Source organism: Panthera tigris, chromosome B2 (assembly GCF_018350195.1).
Source record: "Panthera tigris isolate Pti1 chromosome B2, P.tigris_Pti1_mat1.1, whole genome shotgun sequence".
Classification (NCBI taxonomy): domain Eukaryota; kingdom Metazoa; phylum Chordata; class Mammalia; order Carnivora; family Felidae; genus Panthera; species Panthera tigris.
The window spans coordinates 63,607,523-63,624,432 of NC_056664.1; the positions used below are offsets into that span (position 1 = coordinate 63,607,523).

Sequence of the window (16,910 nt, forward strand, 5' to 3'; positions counted from 1 at the left end):
CAGAGAACTTTTTAAACTTTCTATGCCACACTTGTAGTTGTGGAACGGCACCTACCTTATAGGTTGCGAAGAGGAGGAGCGGAGATAAAGATCACATAAAGTGCCCTTCACAAACTATCTTTAAAAATGGCTTTCAGTCATTCAGTTTACTTAATAAATTAAATGTTTAGATCTCCTGTCTTGCCTTCCCTGGCCCTCTTTGAGTGCTTTCATAATGCCTCAACTTTTTAATATCCACTATATATTGGTCTGTCATCTATTATCTGTTGCCTCAACTGTCAATTTAAAAGGCGTTTATTAACTTCAAATAAGGAGTTATTGACTGAAAATGTATTGTTTTACTGCTTCAGGTAACTTATCTTTTGAACAGAAGGATGTCTTACTGGGGATCTACAGAGAGATTGTATTTCAGTGTAATTCATTTCCTTTGTAATTCTGTGTATTTTATTTTATACAATTAAAAGCACTGTCCCAGAAAGAGTTCGCAGGCTTTGCCTGACGACCATAGGGGTTCATGGTACTAAAAAGGTTATGAATCTCTGTCTGATGGAAGAATTCCCATTTTAGTGAAATTCAATAAAGCAGTGATTGAGAGGTAAGAGAAGTCATCAATATCAGATAACTCAAAACTCTCAACTCCCACTAGAAGTGGATCACTCTGTCTATGTATAAGGCTAGTCCAGCCAACTTCAGAAAATTAAATAGTACTAACTTTGGTTGTAGTTTCTTGACTTCCCCATTCCTCAGCTTTGAAAGAAAAAAAAATGGCCCTCATTCTTCTAATATACAGGAAATCCTCTATAATGCAACTAGGAGAAGCCTGTGGGAAAGAACAGAAGTATTGAAATCACAGTTGTTTAGTTTTTCCCAGTTGATAATTATTCATCTGTGATGCAGAAATAATGTACACATGACTGGCTTATGGAAGGATTAAAGGAAACAAAGTAGGGACAATACATAGCACAGTGTCTGGTATGTTATGGGCACCACATGGCTATTAGTTTCCTTATACTGAGAGTTTAAAATGAACTTTAATTGAGTTTGGTTGAAGGTGGAGGTTTGGGGAGTGTGGTGGTATTGAGAAATGTAGTTACTTTTTTCCTTAGAATTGGGTTGGGTGGTTTTGTTGAATGGAGAAAACTTCCTGAAAGGGATAGACTTTGGTTGGCAGAAAGAAAAGTAGGTTACAGAGTTTAGTTGCAGAAACAGTGTGAGAGGAAGGCATGGACTGGGGAGGAGGAAAATTGAATTTAGTGTGTAAGCTTTGTGGAAAGGAATGAATAAGGGGATTGTACGTGCCACTGAACTCATGCTTTTCCTTAAGTTATCTGTTTTCAGAGCAGTGGAATTTTTCATCAGAGATAAATATGAAAAGAAGAAATACTACGATAAAAATGCAATAGCTATTACAAATGTAAGTAAAATCTTCATCTCTATTACCAATTGATGTTTGTTGAATGGATCTCAAACTTTTTAACATACAATGCAGCTTAATTTTTTTTATTGTAAAAATATACTTACATACTTTTAAAAATTTGAATATTGGAATTTTTTGTCACATGTTTATGAACTCTCACAAAGCAGAACTCTTGATTCAGAAAAGAACACATTCTAAGTGAAAGTCTAGTAACTGTTAAATGTCATTTATTAAGTTAATTTATGAAATTTTTAAAAAGATCACTAACTGAAAAAGAGGGGAGAGAAAATTATTTCACTCAATTCTGGAAATAAATGAAAAAGAAACAAGGCACTTTATCCTCCCTTTACGGCTTTAGTGGCTGTGTCCAGACATATGTATATTAAAACATGGCATTTTAATTGATTACTATCAAGTATTTTGATACCTAATAGTTGAGACCTTACTGTAATGACAAAGTATTGTATCATTGTTTCTTTTTAGTTTTTTTCTGATTAATTTTTCTCATTCCAGTTAATTACAGTTTAAGGCTAATTGTCTTTATTGTTATAGACATTTTTTGGCCTTTGATTCCTAGATTAATAAGCAAGCTATAAAAGATTAATCTTGTGGTTAAGTCATCTATGTATCAAACAATTTGGAGACAATAATTTCATTTTGTATACAAACTGGGTTTTTCTTTTCAGTCCATACAGAGAAGCAATATACTAAAAAATTAAATACTAACAAAATAAGGATATTTTGATCATGAAAAAGTCTTGTTAAAAATGTTTAAAATATCATTAATGTGTATTTTGAAACAAAGACACCCTTGTGTAAGAGTTTGGACTGCATTGAATACAGGAGAGGAAGTCTTTTGAAAGAATGGTAAAAAATTGACAGTATTGAGAATGATATTTATAATGTCCATAAAACAGTCTAATTGTAGCACTATGGGGGAAGGAAAATAGGCTAAGTTTAAAACACAAGTAATATACGTTCATATGAAATTTTAAGAAATCATTTTAGTTTATTTTATAAAACATGGCTTTACATTAAATACCCTTTTAAAAAAACTAAACATTTTTGTTCTTTTTTATTGTATCTATATTGATAGTATTTTTTTATCATGACAACAGTTTGGAAAAGAGTTTTATGTAGTAGTGTATAAGAAAACAGTTTTATCTTTGGATGATAGCTGTTGCTGTGGAATTCTGCCCCCCCCCCCAATGTGATAATGGTATTATGTTGAGTTAAAAGGATTTCTTCATTCATTAACAGATATGTACTGGGATAAAATATTTAGGAATTGAGTGCCAGGATATCTATAATTCTTTTTTTTTTTAATATATATTTTTTAATGTTTATTTTTGAAAGAGAGAGACATCGTGAATGGGGAGGGGCAGAAAGAGAGAGAGGGGGAGACATAGAATCTGAAACAAGCTCCAGGCTCTGAGCTGTCAGCACAGAGCCTGACGCGGGGCTCGAATTCTGAACAGCAAGATCATAACCTGAGTCGAAGTTCGATGCTTAACCGAATGAGCCACCCAGGTGCCCCTCTGTAATTCTTTTTTAAAAGTTTGTTAAAATTTCCTGCACCTGAGAATACTATTGTATTAAAAAGGGGTCATACACAGTCCAAAGCTTGGCACTTCAGGTGTATGCTGTGTGTGCTCTTCTGTTGTGTTTTGGCTGCTCTTTCCCACTGGTCAGTCCTCTGCAGAACTCCTTGCCTGCAGTGAGGGAGTGTTTGGACATTTAACTAAGTGTGCTTTGATTTGTTTGTTGAAGTAATCCTGGATAAAAAAAGGAGTGGGGAAGCCTGATCCCAAAAAATGAAAAAAGGAAAAGGGAACAACAAAAAAACCCAAATACATAGAGAATCAAAAAACTAAGTCTGATTCCAAATAAAGAGAAAGAAAAAATAGAAAAAAAAAGCAGAAGAGAAAAAAGAAAAGAATGCAAAAGCCTGATTCCAAAAGAGAGAGAGAGAGAGAGAAGGAAATGAAACAAAGTAAACAAATGAGGAACTATGAGCCTGATTTCAAACAAAAAAAGAAGGAGGAAAACAACAACAAAAAGAGTTGTCTGTGGGTGCTTGAGGTTGCTGGCTGTGCTGGACTGGAGAAGAGGCTGGCTGCATTGGCTACGAGTCATCTCGCCCTAATAAATAAGCAGTTGCCAGGCACAGAGGGGCGGGGTTTGGTGTAAGTGGGTCCTGCCTCCATTGGGGGCTGCTGTGTTGTTTTCTGAAGTCCCACTGTATTGGTGTTGAGGGGAAAGTGGTGCCACCCCAATCTCTCATGCTGAGACCAGGGGTTTCAACCCCCACTGTTCAGGCAGCCTTCACAGAATAGAGAGGGAAGTCAGCTTGCCCTGTGTCAAAACTCTTGTGCGGTTTTTTTCTTTGGCATGCGGCTGGGATTCAAATCCCAAAGTATTAAAGGACCCCCAGCATGGTGTGGATCTGTTCTCCTCTTCTGGAATAGAGCCTCTCTGCCCTGTTGATGAAAGGCCTTTGGTTGGCACCTACAGGGTCTTTTGTCTTGGGGAGGTTAATAAACTCTCTTCTGTAAGTAGTCCAGGAAGGGGACTATTCTCTCCCAGTGCATCCTGGAGATCGGAAATCACTACACTATGCTATTCACTCTGGGGCCAGCTCCCTCCTCCCCAGGAAGACAAACCACAGCTTCTCTCCAGAGAAAGTCATGGACTTGCAAAACGTCAGAGTTTTAGCTCCAAAGGCTATTTGCAAAAAAGAACTTGGATCCTATTTCTTGCTCTTCATTCAGTCCATGGTCCAGAGAGGTTTTCCTCTTCTGCTAACTCGAAGCCACACTATCTCCTATCTCAACCCCTGTCTCTTTCTCTCCCTTTTGTCTCTTCATAGAAAGTGTTCTCTCCCCTCTGTGGCACTGTTGTCTTTCTCTCCCGCAGTTCACATCTACACACCTTATACCTGCCAAGCTGTCTCCCTCAAACTGTGGAGACCCTTCTGCCACTCTGCAGACCAATTTCCTGGATGTTCCAAGTAATTTGACCTCAATACAGCTGTGTTTGAGGGACAAGTAAAGCCCAGGATCTTCCTACTTCTCCACCATCTTAACTTCTCTCTCTCTTAACTCATTTTTTAAATGGTTCATTGAAACCTGGCAGCTGAGTGTATGTGTGCCTTTCTGTGGAGAGAGAGAACAAGCATGACATAATGTTAACATTTGATAAATATTGGCAAAGTTTATAGAGATATTCATTCCCTATTTTTTATATTTTTTGTAGGCTTCAGAATGAAAAATTTAAGGTGAAGGATTGTGTATTCTTGAGTTTATATTATTCATGTAGTGAAAATTTAGAAAAGTTTACAAAATTCACATTCAACCCAAGGGTTGAATCTATTCATTTATATGCAAAATGATAATTTTTTAAAAGTTTTTATTCTAGTAAGTTTAAAATATTCCTGTTTCACAGTAATCAATCTGTAAGTAACTAATCTTATATGTCACTAAGAATTACATTACATATTTATATCCATTGTCTTTAGTAATGGATTAAACATTCATTCAAATAGTTTCTTATCACTTGTGGTCACAGTCTTCTAGTATACTAAACCAAAAGAGCATGTACCTTTGCTTTTAGAGAGAGTTAATTTCATAGTGAGGATGAGATTAGGTTAAAAAAAACACAAGACAAAGTATAAGTATCTTATATCTAAGGTACTTGAGCATTAGTGCATTTAAGGAATATCTAAGGAAGGACAGTTTGAATACTAACTGTGCTAGTTATACTCTTATAAAGAGATGTCATGAGTGGCTATGAAGCTTGATATGACTGTTACCCTGATATTAAGTGGCTCCAAATTGCTTTACCTTTACAGCTTTTGTGTCTGATTTTTATAGTTTTTTGGTCTTCTCTTGTTTTAGCTGGTATTTTTTAGTGTTGCTGTTATTATTTTCTTATTTTAAACAAGAGTAAGGGCCTGAAGATTGATGTTGGTTCTCTGTGTAAGGCAGTCATTTAATTTCTTAACCCTTTTTAAAAAAAAAAAAATTATTTTTTAATTTAAAAAAATATTTTTTAAATATTCATTTTTTGAGATAGAGCAAGCTGGGGAGGGGCAGAGAGAGAAGGAGAGAGAAATCCCAAGGAGGCTCCTCCCTGCTAGTGCATAGCCAGATGTGGGGCTTGAACTCAGACTGAGATCATGACCTGAGCTGAAACAAAGAGTCAGATGTTTAACCAACTTAAGCCACCCAAGCACACCATTTCTTAACTCTTAAAAAAATAAACTGATACATTTCTTGACCTTCTGAAACATAAATATTTTAGAGCATTGTGGCAAAATACAGTACAATAAACTATAGGAAAACAGTGCCAAAGGGTTTTGTCATTTTTCTGTGATACTGCCCCCTCTGCCTGCCAGGCTATTTAATGAGTCTGTGAACTAAGCCCCATAGGAATCCATCATGTAGAGTATGAGAAGCTAAGATGGTACTTCCTTCATACCCAGAGATTTATTTGTAGTCGTAAAAACTGGCTTCAGCTAGCTGTTAATAAATATGGCATCTGGTCATATATACATGGTGCTTCTGAGAAAGCAGGAAGGGATGTATGTGCTGCTTTGTGGAGGGAGCTTATGGTATAGGGTATATGGTTTGAGTGCTGTGTGGTACCATAAGTGTGAATTAAGGAAGGAAGGTTAAAGGGAAAATGCAAAGTTTAGATAAGACAAAAACAAAGGAAAATATGTCCCAAGTAGAAATGTTTTGGTACTACAGTCAGTATTGTTTTGTAGCCTCAAAGAGAAAAAAATATATTTTATTTTACTTTATTTTATTTTGTACCTTTTTTTATTTAAAAAAAATTTTTAATGTTTATTTATTTTTGAGAGAGAGAGACAGACCGTGAGCAGGGGAGGAGCAGAGAGAGAGGGAGATGCAGAATTTGAATCAGGCTCCAGGCTCTGAGCTGTCCGTACAGAGCCTGACACGGGACTCGAACTCACAAACTGTGAGATCATGACCTGAGCTGAAGTCAGATGCTTAACTGACTGAGCCACCCAGGTGCCCTATTTTTAAAGTAACTGCATGGTGCTGGGCACCAGTGTGGGTGGGCATAGCATAGCAACCCTCACTCATATCGACCCTCAGTACCTCCCTTCCTCACTCCTGAGATCTGTGCTAGCCTCTCATTTTGAAACTAGTTATAGAATTCAGAGATTGGCTATTGAAGTTCCCTTGGATTGTTTCTTCCTTTATTTGTTCATTTCATCATTCAACAAACAAGCCTTGAATGTATACTATCTGCAAGGCACTGAGATTGAAATGACAATCTTTGTTTAATGCTAGCTTACTCTCAAATATTATCCATATCTAATGTACCCGTACAATGAGCTATATTCTAAAGCACAAAGTAGTATCTGTTATAATAGAAGAATAAAACTGCTATGGGAACACAAAACTTAGGTAGCATTAGTTAATTTTCACTGGGAGAATTTTTAAAGGAGGTATGTTTGAAATTATCCTGCACAGAAAAGTAGGATTTCAGCAAAGAGAAAATGGGCTGAGTGTTAATAATGCAGAAAGGACATCTCAGGTTGAAGGGACATTTTATCTCATCTGTGCCAAAGTAAGATAAGGAGGAAAGTGAGTTCAGGTATATTATTTGGTATTTGGGTTTGGTGAGTAGTCCATGAAACTGTCTTGTCTAGTGAGTGTAAAAGGGGACTATACAGCATGGGTAGATGACGAGAAAATAAATGTATGAGGAAATAACTCTTGAAAGGCAAATAGTGATTGTATGGAAGATTTGAGTGCCAGACTTCTGTTTTTGAGTAAGGCATGGTTATTGTATTAATTTTCTCTTGTTACTTAACAGATTTCTGGAAATTTAGTGACTTCAAACAGTACAGATTTGTTTTCATACAGTTTTCTGTTGGCTTAGAGTCTGGGCATGGGTTAGCTCAATTCTCAGCTCAGGATGTCACCAAGCTGAAATTAAAGAATTGGCCAGGGGTGCGGTCTTGTTTGAGGCTCATTGTCTTCCAAGCCCACGATTGTTGTCAGAATTCATTTCTTTGTGCTTGTGTGACTAAGGTCCTATGTTCTTGCTGTCAGATGGGGACCACTCTCTGTTCCTGGGGGCCATCCTCTGATTCTTAACAGTTAACCCCATATTATGCATAGCAGCTTATTTCTTCAAGACCATTGAAGAATTTCTCTCACACTTCAAATCTCCTATTTTAGGAAAGGCCCTGCCCCCTTTTAGTGGCTCACCTGATCAGGCTAGGCACACCCAGAATAGTCTCCCCTTTGATTAATCCATCATTAACTATTGGGATCTTAATTACCTCTGCAAATTTCTAACCTTTGTTATGTAACATTCTAGTCAAAAGAGTCCATCATAATCACAGTCCTGCCCATACTTAAGGGAAGGGCATTATATAAGGTATGTATACCAGGGGGTAAGAGTTGGGGTGGCCATCCTAGAATTCTTACCACAGTGGTACACAATGAATCTGACCTCCATGCTTGTTACTTAATTGATTGAGTGATAGGGGAATTTGAAAAACTTTGAGTAAAGAAATCTGTTCTTTCTTCCTCTCCCCTTCTCCTCCCTAACCAGTAGTGAATCACAACTGGAAGCACAGTGATTGAGTTGCTAGAAGATCTAGCAGGTCTTGAGTAGATGGGGCTGAACTCTGCCATATTAATTGCTCTTTTTCATCAGCTTTTCTCTCTCCCTCCCTGCCTTCTCCCTCACTCTCTTCCCCTCCCTTTTCCACCCTCCCTCTCACTCCCCCACATATATTTTTATATTCACATTATTTATTTGCCATCATAATGATCAGAAACAAAAAGGAAGTCTAGTAGAGCAGTAAAATGTGTAGATAACTGTAGCTATTTAATACTGACTGCTTGACTTCCTTGGTTTTGTCTTGGAGAATAGTTAATAATCTTTGGGAGTTGGTGACTTTAAGATGAGCACTTGCTTGTTCTCGTTTCAGTTTATCTTACATATTGCTCACCTCCTTTTCCACTTCTCATCTCTCAGAAGCAACCTCTTGAACTCCATTTGAATTTGAATTTGTAGCACACAAAGATTTTAATTCTCCTGTCTGAATTTCACATGAAATTACTTTTGTAATCAATTGCCATATAATTGAATATTATATAAGAGTTTAAAAACAAAAGTTCACTTGTTTTGTTATGTATGTGTATGTATATAAAGACTAATAGTTAATACAACAGAAGTAAAATTAAATTCATTATTTCAACTTAGAAATTATTATAGAAGTAATGTTTCTCTATTACTATAAAAGTGAGTTAGCACTAGTAATTTTTTAAGCTCTGTAATTGATGATTATATAGTTATTTAAGATACGTGAGTAATTTCAAGGCTGTGAGTTGCAATGAATTTTAGATGTTTTCTATTAGGGATGAGAAACTTAGGTGAATAATTAGGTAGTGAATTGGGATTAGTATAAAATAGCAGTTTCAAGTTGGCTTTCTTTGTTAATTCTTTTCATTATAATTTTAGTTTCCTCATCTGTGGAATAGAAACGATCATGGTCTCTGTATTTCATAGTACTGTAAGAGTTAAATAAGATAAGGCATGCTGCATTTTTAAAAGGATACCTGGCACACATATTTAGGGTGCTTAATAAATATAACTTATTGTAATGATTATATTGGAAGAAGGTGATAGGAGGTTGGAAGTGACAAATGACTTGAAGCAGGTAGATAATTAAGAAATTTGAATACTCAAACTTAACTATAAGACTTTAGATCACTGGCACAATTTTGACTTAGAGTTCTTTGATTAATCCCTCTATGCTTTAGTCCACCCTTTAATTATGGTCTGCCAGTGACTTGATGTGGCAATTAAAGGACTTGTATTTTGAAAGTTTTCCAAAATCGACATTTCTTTGTTACTTATGCAAAGATTTTCAAGTTAGTATATTAAAATTTAGGCTGCTTCTACATATTTGGTGACTATCATTACTTAGTTAAGTTTTATCAAAATCTCTTAAGTGGCCTATTGATGAGTTTAATTGATGGTGTCTTTTGTATGATTGATTTATTGGTGCAATAAGTGTATTTTCAAGTTTTGTGTCAATTATATGGACATTGGGAATCATACTTTTAAGATGATTTCTGGACTCCTGAAACACCTGAGCTTTGCAGTATATTGAGAGCTCATGAGATAGCCATTTGAGAATTGTTATGATAAAATCTCCACTTGGAAAATATATCCAAGAGTTTCCAAAATGAGTTTGAAGCAGTGTATTGCTAGTGATTAAGCCATAGGGCATTTCCCAGTGGTCTTATGCTTTTCAGTATTTTGGAACACTGGATTTTATTTTATTTTGTTGAAAGAGGTGGTAAGTGGAAAAAAATGGATCAAGAAAATAATGTGATCTTTTCTTGAAAAGATAAACATTTTGCCTTATGGCCTTCAAATATCATATTGGCATTTTTATAATACTTCATACCTTTCCAAATGTATTTGCTCACCTTATTCTGACAGGTGGGAGTTGGAAACCTGTTTTGCCTGATCAGTTTTTCTTTTGTAGGAGGTGAGTTTATGCAGTTGTATTGCTTTAGGAGTTTCTTCACATACAGTTTACTTTGGTGGTGGCCTAGAAAGAACCTCTGGGCTTAAGAATAATTAAAAGAAAGACTCTAACTCATTTATTCCTGAAGGATATTTTTACTAGGTTCCCACGGTGTATTCTCTCATGGATGGAGGGATTGAACAGGAGAAGGGTAAGGAATAGAGGGACATTCAGTCATAGCAACTGAATTTACTGACACTGCCAATTTCCAGCGAAATTTTCTAAGGTCCAAGTCTTGTTCATTCTCTCTGTAAAAATACCACAATCCAGTGAAATGGTGCTAATGTGTAGTTAAAAAATATATTCTGAATTTGACAGTAAATGTAGATAACTTAATATGAGATTTCAGAATAGTATGTTAGCAAGCAGCAAACTTACAAAGGACAACAATAACTGCTGAGATCGAGCCTCTTTTTGGTTCATCCTCTGAGATGCTCCCTTTCTCTTTTTTTGGTTTCCTTTAACATTCAGAAATATTTATATAATGTAATGTGTAGGAACTATATAAAGCTTCTAATTAAGGATATTGAGTGATCCGATTTGCATTTGAGAATGTCATAGTTTGGAGAAGAGTAAGACTTGAGACAAGGAGGCCAGTTAGGACTAATCTAGGTGACAGATGATGGTACTTTCCTATTAGGGTGCTTAGTGATGATGGCAAGAAGTAGTTTTAAGAGATTTAGAACACTCGAGAATATCTAGTTTTCTTTGCCTCTGTATTTCCCCCCCCCCGCCACTCCCCCCCTCCTTTTTTTTCTCCCTCATCTATCTCTATGTTCTTTGGTGTCTCTTACTTCTGATTGTCAATATTTGACCTCTGTTTCCTCATTCCTTGCTCATATAATGTATCTTAACCCTGCTCATTGAAGAGAAAAGAAAAGAAAAAAAAAAGGAGAGAGAGAGAGAGCCAAACCATAAGAGACCCTTAAAAACTGAGAATAAACTAAGGATTGATGAGGGGGTGGGAAGGAGGGGAAGATGGGTGATTGGGCATCGAGGAGGGCACCTGTTGGAATGAGCACTGGGTGTTGTATGGAAACCAATTTGACAATAAATTTCATTAAAAAAAATTTAAAAAAGTGAACTTTATTGAAGATAAAATTTATGTGTAGTAAAAGATAATATAAGATAGAGTTCATTGACTTTTGAAATATATATACCTTTGTGTAACCACCATAATAGAGGGCATATGTAATCTTTCCTTTCTAAAAGGTTCCTTACTGCCTCTTATTTCCCACCCCTGGCCCAGGTAACCATTGATCTCCTTTTTTTCACTTTACATTATATTTGTCTTTGCTGGAGTTTCATATGAATGGTATCATATGTATGTACTCTTTGGTGTGTGATGTCTTTCTTTTGGTATATTTCTGAAATTCATCCCTGTTTTTGTGAGTACTATTAGACCATTCTTTTTTTATTGGCAAATAATAATTCGTTTTATGGGTATACCACAGTTTGTTTATTTGTTTACCTGTTAATTTGTCCATTGATTTTTCAAGTGTCTTTCCTACTGAAAAACTCTCTCTGTTTCTTTCTAGCTGAAACATAGTATTAAATCTTTTTTAGGAGGGAGCATTAAAATGCTTTCTTAAGTTACTGCTATTTATTTTAATGTTTTATTTTTGAGAGAGAGATTGAGAGAGAGAGAGAGAGTGCAAGCGGGGTAGGGGCAGAGAGAGAAGGAGACACAGAATCTGAAGCAGGCTCCAGGCTCCAAGCTGTCAGCAGAGAGCTCAATGCAGGGCTCAAGTTCAGGAACTGTGAAATTGTGACCTAAGCAGAAGTCGGGCACTTAGCTGACTGAGCTACCCAGGTGCCCCTAATTACTGTTATTTATTAAATAGTTTTATATTCCTACTTCTGAGTTTTAAAAGTGGCCAAATCAGTCAGAAGAAGAACAAACACTTTTATAATGAATTACCTTGAATTAGTAACCCTTGACATGCTAAATATATACCTACTTCTCTTTTATATTTTTGTATTTAGCTATTACAGGATTTTGGGGGCAAAGAGGTCTTTATGGTACAGGCTATCATCTTAAGTGCATTTGTGTGCTTTTTTATCTGTTATTTTGTACATAAAGTGGCAATTAAAGATCTCTAGCAAGTAAATGTCCAATAGGATAAAGTAGCTTTGAAGCCAGGGTTTAAGATGCCTTTTATCTTTTAAAATCTTTTCTTCTGTGTGTAATTTCCATTAGTAGTTACTAAATGGTTAGTTTGCACAATTACAACAGAGCCAACAAGCAGTGTTCAAGGAAAAAAACCCCTAAAGTTTATGGTCTTGGGTTGTGATTCAAGAATTACAACCGTAACTAACTTAATAACAAGCAAATTGAATGAGGACTTATCTCCCAATGTTATTTTGACATTGTGTAATAACCTTTCTGTAATAGCACCTTTTATTTTAAACAGTTCCTTAGAGGCACTGTTGATATGATAGGGCAATATATACAGATGTCAGTTTTATGGCTCCAGAGATCTACTATGCATTTGGTAAACATATTTCAGTTATATTTTGGCAGTAAAGAGAGCAGGAAGATAATGCTTCCATTAAAGTGATCAACTATGCATGTAGAAATTGGGTAGGAAGATGTGTGAAAAGGCTTTCAGATGAAATGCATTTTCATATATAAATTGCCTCTGCTGCATATATAACTGTCTCATAATGGTTTAGGGTAATTCAGCAAATACAGCACTGGAAATGGTGTTTGTACATACTGATCTTAAAGAAGGAAGTGTATAAATTGCTTTATGATAAGTCCTGCCGCTGCTTAGCTGTTATATTGCATTAACCCACTCTTTTATCCCACACTTTTTTCTTTTCTTAAACAGCTGATTAAAACTAATTAACTTACTATTTCAGCACTGTTTTATTTTCCATTCTTAAAACAGTTATTACAAGTAAAAGCAGAAGTTCATTTGTGTTCTTCTGCTATGTGAAACAATGTGTCTTCATCTTCAGAGCATTAGTATTTCAAAAGTAATGTTGAGTAAAAGTTTACTATCTGAGAAGCTTAATTATTTTTCAGATACTTATGGTATGATCATACCTGAGTACATATTAAATTTTGTATCATAGTGAACTCTGTTTTAAATCACACATTATTCTGTAATAAATACTTACATTTTTAGAAACTTCACATGGGAATTTAAAAAAAGCAAAAATATTCTCTTCTTGATGCATTATTTCTCTTGGTTAACATACTTCTAAGTGCTTTTATATCTCAGAAATAGGTGGGTTTTGTTTTTTCCTGTGCCTGTCAGTTCTATTACCTTCTTTTCATTTTGTTCTTCTGACTTTTCATCTGCATTCCACAGATTTCCTCCTCTGATGCTCCTCTTCAGCCTTTGGTGTCCTCTCCTTCTCTACAATCTGCTGTTGAGAAAAACAAATTGGAGGTATGGTAGTGTTCTAGCCAGCTGCATTATGTAGTGTTCAGTGGTAAATAAGCTTTCTTTTGCTGTGTGTCATAATTTGGGAGTGGTGTAATAGTTGTTTATATTTTGAGTGGTCTCAAGTATTAAATATATTAAATATAACAATTTCTAGAATATTTTCCTATGCCACCAGTAGGATTAAAGAAGTTTGATCCGTTTCATTTCAGAATGACAGATTTATTGGTACTATAGATATAGCTCAACATTTAAGAAGCAATTTTTTTTTGTTGTTTGCATTACTACTTTATACTTGTAGGATTTTTTTTTATAGTTGCTGTTGAATTCTTTGATCTATTAAAAAAGTCTTTCATTGAAAATGTTTTCTTTAGAAGATTCTATTTTAAGCATTTGAAGAAAGTGTCAAGTTTCTTTTTTTAAGCAATAGTAGCCATCATTCAAATACAGTAATGTAGATAATAGAGAGTTATGACTATGGAATCATCAGTGATAATCGTTAGAATGTGTTTGTGGTTAGAGTGAATGGTAATGATTCCTAATGAGGAAAACATAACTTTACAGAAGTTTCTTATGCAGTATCATTTTTGTGCTGTGATTGACATTCACTCACTATGCTCTTTAATACAGGAGGCATACTTTTGAAATATCTTTAATTCTTAATAAACATTAGCTATAAGGATTAGGATGCATTCTAAGTAGAGAAAGCATCTTGTGAAAAAAACCCTGTGGGCAGAGTGGGTTGTTTAGAGATTTGTAAGTAGATGGCATAGCTAGAACATGCATAGGATAGGGAGAGAAGTGAGAGAGCAGCTCACTTCTGAGCCTTCTGAATGATTTTGGTCTTCACTCTGAAGGCCCTGATACTACAATGATGAACTTTAAGGGTGGAAAAGGTAACAGGATCTGATTTTCTTGTCTTCACATTGTTCCTCATATCTGTGGAGAATAAATTATGTGTTGATGGGTGTGGAAAAAGCTTGAACACTTGCTTTAATCCATGAATAAAATGATGGGAGCATGTGCTAAAATGGAGGGAAAGAGAATAAAAAGGCGAGTGTAGTTTTAAGAGATTTTGAGAAGATGGAATCCATGGGATTTAGTAATGAATAGATTGTGACGGTACTTTGGGAAGCCTTGATGGCTTCCAGTTTCTGGCTTGAGTATCTCAGTACATGATGGTTCTATCCGGGGAGAAAGGGATACAAGCTGAGGGTGAGGAACAGGTTTGTGGAGAACAGAGGCAAGGGGATGAATTAAAAGTTGGATATGACTGTGGGACATCCAGGTATCTAGTAGGTAGTTGAATATATAGGTCTATAGCCCAGAGGAAAGATCTAGGCTAGGGGAAGTGGGAATAGATAGAGAGGGATTGAGAGGAGGATTAAGATTATAAAGCAGCCCAGGGAGAGTGTGTTGAGTGATAAGAGGAGAGTTCTGAGAATAGAAAGCTGGGTACACTTGAACTTAAGAGTTAGCAAAGGGAATTCACAAGGAGTCTGTAGGGGACAGTTTTAGAGCATGAAGTACATGGTTGGAGTGTTGTAGGTACTTACTAGGTCAGCACATAGACCCAGGAAAGAAGCACTCTAGGAGTATGGATGTTACCATGAGAAAGTGGAAGAATGTCAGAGGCAAATTTTGCCTTTTCAAAATTTGCTCTGAAACTATGCTTTCATGTAAGAAAAAGAGTGGAAATCCTGAATATACCTTTGTACTGTGGTTCCTACCTGCAAGTCTTAGAAAGCAGTGGACATTGGTGTTTCAAGATGGTGGCATAGGAAGACCTGGAACTCCCCTTTTCCCACGACACAACAAATCTACAACTACACATAGAACAATTTTCTCCAAAAAAGACACTAAAACTAGCTGAACAGCTCCTTCACAACAAAGGACAAAAAGGCCGCATTGAGATAGGTGAGGCAGAGACATGGAGCCACCCCTGGTGCTGTGATCCACAGGTGAAAGGGATCTCACAAATATGAAGAACATCCCTGAAGAGTGAGGAGTGAGTCCTATATCAGACACCCCAACCCTTAGGACCTGCACTGGGGAGATGAGTCCGCAAAACATCTGGCTTTGGAAACCAACAGGTCTTAATGTCCAGGATACCCAGAAAACTGTAGGAAAGTATGACTCTACTCTTAAAGGGCATATGAACAGTGACTCACTTGTCCTAGCACCCAGTGCAAAAGGAGCAAGTTGAAAAAGAAGCTCCTAGACCATATGTGAAAGAGATTTATTGCTTAATTTTAAAGTGTCTGTTAGAAGGACAGGGGTCAGTTGGATCTCTCTTTGAAGACAGGTACTAGGCAGAACCATTTTTGTACTATCTCTACCTTGCCAGTGCTGCTCGCCCTGCTCTTCTACACCCCCACAGTCCCACCCTACCAAATTGGATGGGTTGGTTCTTCCTGGGCTGGTGCTGTCCTGTGACCCTGCTAAAGCCAAGAAACACATGCATTTCATACAGGGGACACCCCTTGAATGCCTGGCTCTGGTGGCCAGTGGGCCTTGCATTTTTGATCCTGACGGAAGTGAAACAAATTGGAGGCACAATTTGTGGCAGGCTATCCCCCCCCTCCCCCCAAATACATAGGGCACTACACAAACAGCTGACTGAAACATACTCTCGGTCTTCCTATGACCACTCCTTCAATACTAGGAGAGGTCACTATTTTTCCTAATAGAAACAAACGGAGAATTAGGCAAATGAGGAAATGGGAATATGCTCCAAAAAAAGAATATGGTAACATTTTAGGGGGAAAAAATCTTAATGGCGATAAGTAATTTACCTGATAAAGAATTCAAAGTAATAGTCATAAAGATGTTCATTGATATTGGGAGAATAATGGATGAAGGCAGAGGATTTCAACAAAGAGATAGAAAATATTAGAAAATACCAAATGGAAGTCACAGAGCTGAGCCAAGGAATTAAGATGACAGAATAGTAGGGGGACCCAGTGCTTGCTTTGTCCCTCGAACGCTAGATAAATATCAAATCAATCTGAACACCCAGGAAACCGATCTGAGGAATCACAAAACAAACTGCACAACTAGAGGGAGAGAAGAGTTCATATCATGGAAGGTAGTAGGTGCAGAGACTTGATGTGGTGGAGAAAAGAATTGCCAGTACTGTGGAGGTGAGGGAGCCCTGATCGGGGAAAAAGGGGAGAGAGAGCAAGAGTGCAAGCAGGGTTCAGGGCATTGCACAAGAAAAACACTTCCCCGAAACTATTGACAGGGAAAATGAGAAGGGCTGATTACTGCAAGTTTTTACAAGCAGCAGAGCTCAAACTCTGAAGTTTTAGAAATCCGGGCCATCACTGGGGTGGAGCCTGACAGGTGTACAGGGGCTCCTGTGTAGAAGGAGGGCAGAAGCCCAAGAGCAGGCAGTGTGGTCTGAGGATTCCCTGGGTCGCTCTGGGAGAGGATAGTTCCCCTTCTTGGAGTGCACTTGGGAAAGGTGGCACTGCCTGTCAGGGGACAAAATAGCCGGTGGGTGCCA

General features: G+C 36.9%; 1 protein-coding gene and 1 long non-coding RNA gene across 6 annotated transcripts in view; one reads left to right on the plus strand and one right to left on the minus strand.

Moving 5' to 3' along the window:
- SMAP1 (small ArfGAP 1) overlaps window positions 1–16,910 on the plus strand; it is a 200,018-nt gene that overhangs the window by 77,310 nt on the left and 105,798 nt on the right. For 4 of the 5 annotated variants that reach the window (XM_042986641.1, XM_042986642.1, XM_042986643.1 and 1 more), the window contains exon 4: window positions 1,339–1,414. In XM_042986641.1, coding sequence (XP_042842575.1) covers window positions 1,339–1,414 — 76 coding nt within the window. Of the gene's footprint in view, window positions 1–1,338; window positions 1,415–13,327; window positions 13,409–16,910 lie in introns of all 5 variants that reach the window. The other variant, XM_042986645.1, reaches the window with a different exon arrangement.
- LOC122238666 overlaps window positions 736–16,910 on the minus strand; it is a 42,227-nt gene continuing 26,052 nt past the window's right edge. Inside the window, exons 2-3 of the long non-coding RNA XR_006217709.1 lie at window positions 13,283–13,385; window positions 736–820 (exon numbers count right to left, since the gene is read on the minus strand). This is a non-coding gene — a long non-coding RNA (uncharacterized LOC122238666). The remainder of the gene's footprint in view (window positions 821–13,282; window positions 13,386–16,910) is intronic.